This window comes from Quercus robur, chromosome 6 (genome assembly GCF_932294415.1).
Source record: "Quercus robur chromosome 6, dhQueRobu3.1, whole genome shotgun sequence".
Classification (NCBI taxonomy): domain Eukaryota; kingdom Viridiplantae; phylum Streptophyta; class Magnoliopsida; order Fagales; family Fagaceae; genus Quercus; species Quercus robur.
Window position 1 is genome coordinate 21237542 of NC_065539.1, and position 4880 is coordinate 21242421.

The 4880-nt window shown below is 35.4% G+C and overlaps 1 protein-coding gene across 1 annotated transcript; it reads right to left on the reverse strand.

Moving 5' to 3' along the window:
* Positions 1 to 2645: 2645 nt before the first annotated feature.
* LOC126733223 (protein WUSCHEL) lies at positions 2646 to 4524 on the reverse strand. The gene is made up of 3 exons (XM_050436437.1): positions 3947 to 4524; positions 3700 to 3794; positions 2646 to 3134 (listed from the first exon to the last, which is right to left on the reverse strand). The coding sequence occupies exons 1-3, from the start codon at positions 4332 to 4334 to the stop codon at positions 2772 to 2774; spliced, it is 846 nt and encodes a 281-aa protein (XP_050292394.1). The 5' UTR covers positions 4335 to 4524; the 3' UTR covers positions 2646 to 2771.
* Between the last annotated feature and the right edge of the window lie 356 nt (positions 4525 to 4880).

The window sequence follows — 4880 nt, forward strand, 5'->3', positions numbered from 1 at the left end:
CCCCAACCTTTTCGAGTTCTCTCCACCCAAGAGAGAACCCAAAAATCAATGATTTGCATGAACAAGAGAAAAATGTTGAATATGCCTCCAGACAATAGTATAACTACGTAGATGGCATGCACATGGAAACTTTTAAATGTAGTTTAGCAAGTTCTAATCAAAATGGAAAGAAAAAAAATAAAAATAAAATAAATATGAGACTTTACAACACTGTAAAGGGGTTCAAAAAGCATGATGCATGCAATCCCTCATATTACTGGTAAAGGACATTGCGTACTTGAAGTCTCAAAAAGCTTCAAAGATCTTGTTGGATCCACAGCTAAATCTTCATAAAATATCCTTGAACCAGGAATAGAAGCATTGTCTATAGTGAAAAGTCCCCTCTATTTGTCTACCCCTCTATAATAAAAGGCTAAATTTCCCAAACAGACATTAGGGCCATTTCCAGCCATAAAGTTTGAAAAACTTGTCAATCGAATTAATGGAATGCATCCATTCAAAATCTTGTTGATGGGGACCTTTTTCAATATCGAATCTGTTCATTGGGCGCTAACAGAGTAGAGAGAGCGAACAGAAAGTAAACTATTTTTGTTCCTTGAATGTCCATGTGTATGTCGTCACAACACTAGGTCTGCAGTCTGTACCATCCAAATGCATTTATATCTTTAGTGTGAGCCCAAAAGTACTTGACATAAGGTTTTGCTTATAGATATGTATAAAAATAGTAAAACTTACCCACAATTCTTTTAGGTGTTGTGCATTAAGTTTTTTAATTAAATTCAAATACATAATTGTTTTAACCAATAAAACACAGTAAAACTTAATGTAATATATTTAAGGAATTAGATCTAAATTTTATCCATAATTTATATATAAGAATACATTATGATGGTTAGTGGCTGTATGAGGATAAAGTGAGTCATTCCCTCCCATAAAAAAAAGTGAGTCATTACCGAATGTAGTTGGAGTGTGTGGTTATTATTATTATGGACAAATAAAGTGTTGTGAACCTTCATATAAAAAGACAACCAAGGACTTCTTGATTTGTTGATACATTCATTTGTGTAGTACCTGTGTTCATCCTTTAAACAAAGATTCATTTGTCTAGAATCTGTACTTTCTATATAGCTTATAGGCAGTAAGAACAAGCTAGTTGGTGGTCAGATTAACATTCTAGTTGACAAAAAAGAAAAAAAAATTGGTGTACATTGTTGAAAGAATAAATAGGTAAGGAAATTTGGCACTCTCAAGCCCATTTGGTTCACGTGGAAAACAAGTTTCAATCTTGCATTCATTCCACGTAAATTCCTTTTTCAAAAGTTGGCAGTGTCAATTGACCTCAGGATGAGGGCCGAAAATATTGAAATAATACTCGAAAAGAGTCAAATATTATTCTCATTTTTTTCCCCTCAAGAAAAATCATTCTCGTCTTAGAAGATAGAGCGGGGTTCATTTTGTGATTCTATAGGTAGAAGTGAATAATTAGGATAGTTTTTAGAGGAAATTATACATGGTCAGTGGCATGGTGTATTTCTAAGGTTCAATCCAAAGTCTTCACGTTAATAAAATATAAGGGTAAGTGGAAGGGTGTATTAAGTTATTGGCAACAAAGTTATAAATGTCAAAATATTTAAATTAGTAAGTAGTCCGATATACACTTAATCCTTGAAAACACATAAATTTAAATATCAAATTGTTTACCAACCATCTTGACCAGTATAAAATCATAAACTTATAAGTTATAATAATGAGTTTTGTATATTCTTAATATCATATATGTTAGTAACTTCAAAACGGTACATTGATAATAACCAATATTAAACTATTTTGTGCCAAATTAAACTAATGAGTGTAATATTTATAACTTTGAGATGGTAGTGGTACTACCGTACTAGTGAGATAAATCAAGGGTTGTGCCAATGTGCAACTTGGCTTGGGCACCATAAAACCCACTGCCCATTTGATAGTTTTGAGAGGAAAACATACGAAATAGCATTGCGGTTTCTACGATTATACCAGTTTCCTATGCTTGTAGACGCATATATATGTGCTTTCACGTTCTCTTACTTTCATCATACTTCCTCTAACAGTCCCTTCCCATTCTCATACTAGAGTATTTCTTTATGCCATTGGATTGGATATCATTGGCAAATCTTTTCACACTGTACAAAGCACCATATGATACCCAGAAAACCTTTGCACTGTAGATTTGGAGCACCAGCACCAGCCCCACCTAAAATCTCTGTCGAGAATTCACTTTTCCACGCAATGTGCATGCGCGTGAAAGCTACTGAAGCATTAATCAATTCAGTGAAGGTGACAGAATGCCATTTTTAAGTTTAACCTCCACAAATCTTGCACTCTATCTGATAATGTGCAAGCTAAAACTTAACAAAACACGTGATCTTCTAGGAGCTCACAAAATGTATAAACTACAAAATAGATCTTAATAAATATCCTAATCATTACTATCATTGTTTGTGCCCTTAATCCATCCATTTTAGCAGATTATCATGGAATATTCTTTCAAAAGAGACCAAGGAAAAGCTAAATTAATCACCCTTTAAGTTCTTTTGCATTTCACATGTCAACTTCACAACTAGTACATTGAACTAATTATAAAAAGAGCGTCAAATTAGGCCCAGTTGGCAAGCTACCCTTAATTAGCAATTTAGCATAGACATAGGCAAGCCAAGTTACGTACATGGTGGCTAATTAAGAAAACAAACATTAATTTCTATGGTGGGTCTAATCTAATGGTAGGTTGAAGCTCAGTGAGAGTAGGAGTTGAGGCTAAGTTCGAGGGAAGTGCGAGAAACATTGATTCCATCATCTGCAGAGCGATAACAGCTGGGGTAGTACCCACTGGTGGTGTAAGGGTTCATGTTGCAGAAGCCATTGATGTCTTCAGCATGCATGGGGAACAGTGAGAGAGTTTCTTTCTCACCAGCTTCCACTTCTTCTTCTTCTTCATCTTCATCTTCTTGTACTCCTAAGTTTTCTTCCATTAATCTTTTCTTATCAAAGAGAGTACTGTAGGATGAAGAATAGGGATCAACCCCTACACATCCAGAGTTGTGCCCAATAGATCCACCAACTCCACCATTGTTACCTCCATTTGATATTGAGCAGTTCTGTTTGAGACAAACAAGCATTAAAGAGAGAGTAAAGGCTAGCAAGAAAGATATAAGATTATAAAAGGACTCAAATAAATAGAAAAATTACTACTTTTTGCACATTATATTTACCATTTTAACTATAGTCTTAGTGCGCTGCATGGTGTTTTCCTCTAATTAGTTTCGCCCAAAATAAAATGGGTTTCTCTTCTTGAAAGCTTTAATTTTTGACTGTTTTATAAGAAGGAAATCGAATGGATATACTTCTTTTTATAGATATTTTAAGGGTCTGAAGAAGGATTGTCTAGCTTGTCTCTCCCTTCATTGAAATCAGATACCAAAAGATGCGGTCTTTGTATAGTAATTGCAGTAGATCAAGCTTGCACTATATATGATCACGTACATGGTTTCAAGTTTTATGTCGGTTTCTTGCTATTTCTTATGTTGCAACTTGCAAAAGAGATGGTTTTAACTACAAGAATTTATATAACTCTGAAAAAAAAAAAAACTTTTAATAACTCAGTAAACCAATTTCATCATAACTCTTTTAGAGCGCTTAAGTGCCAAACCTATAGATACTTACCCTCAAGCCTTTCTCCGTAGTCACCGATCCATATCCATAATTCCCCATATGCCCAAAAGATATCACCCCAGATGATGAAGATGAAGCAGAGACCCCTGCAAACCACAGACACCCACATCACAAAAAATCAACCACAAATGACTAGTCAGAAAGGTACACCCACGAAAAAAAGAGACCTTTCAAACTATAGAATGAATAATAAAAATAAAAATATGGAGAATAATATATTAAGGAGTAGTCTGTTCACCAGAGGTTATGTTGGGCAAGGGGTACTTGGTGTGAATGGATTCTTCAGGTGTACTATTCCATTTAGTGTTACCAACCCCGACCCCTCTTTGCATGGGCACATCAGAATTTAACCTTTTCTTCTGCCTTTCACGAGCTTTGTGGTTCTGAAACCAATAAAAGACATTCTTGCCTTCAATCTTGCCGTACTTTCTGAGTCTAGCTGAGATCCTCTGAATCTGCTCAGCACTTGGGGACCTAACTCCATTGTTGTAGTAAAGGTCCTTTAGAATTCTTATCTGGTCAGTTGTGGGAGTCCAGCGTGTAATGCTTGGCCTGCATAGATATCCCCCTTTTCCACTGCCACCATCCTCGTTTAGTGCTTGTTGTTGTTGATTTTGAGGTTCCATTAGATTGCAAACAAAGAACAAAACAAGGAGAAGCAAACAAAAGAAAGAGTGTAGACTGCAGAGAGAGAGAGAGAGAGAGAGAGAGAGAGAGAAGGGTTGGTGAGAATGAGAGTGAGAGTAAGTGCATGAAATGGTTAGATGGGGTGATGGGGTTTTAATAGTGAAGAAAGCAAAGGTGGGCACATGGAGAGGAAATCAGACTATCAGAGTAATATCTGGGAGAGAAGGACTGAAGTTGACAGACATGGGTTCATAAAAAGGATAGGGACAAAAGAGAGCTTAGAAAGGGAGGGTATCAGTGGATTACTTCGATGAAAAGGTATGTCAAGGTATGAAAATTAATTATATTATGCAGTGTGTCAAGGTATGAAAATTAATTATATTTTGCAGAGAGAGAGAGAGAGAGAGAGAGAGAGAGAGGTGAAATAGAATGAAATGATATATTGGATGGAAAGAAAGAAAGAAGATATATATATATATATATATAGACTTTTGAATGAATGATATTGAAAATTAATGTATGTTATTTAAGGCTATTTGGTAGTG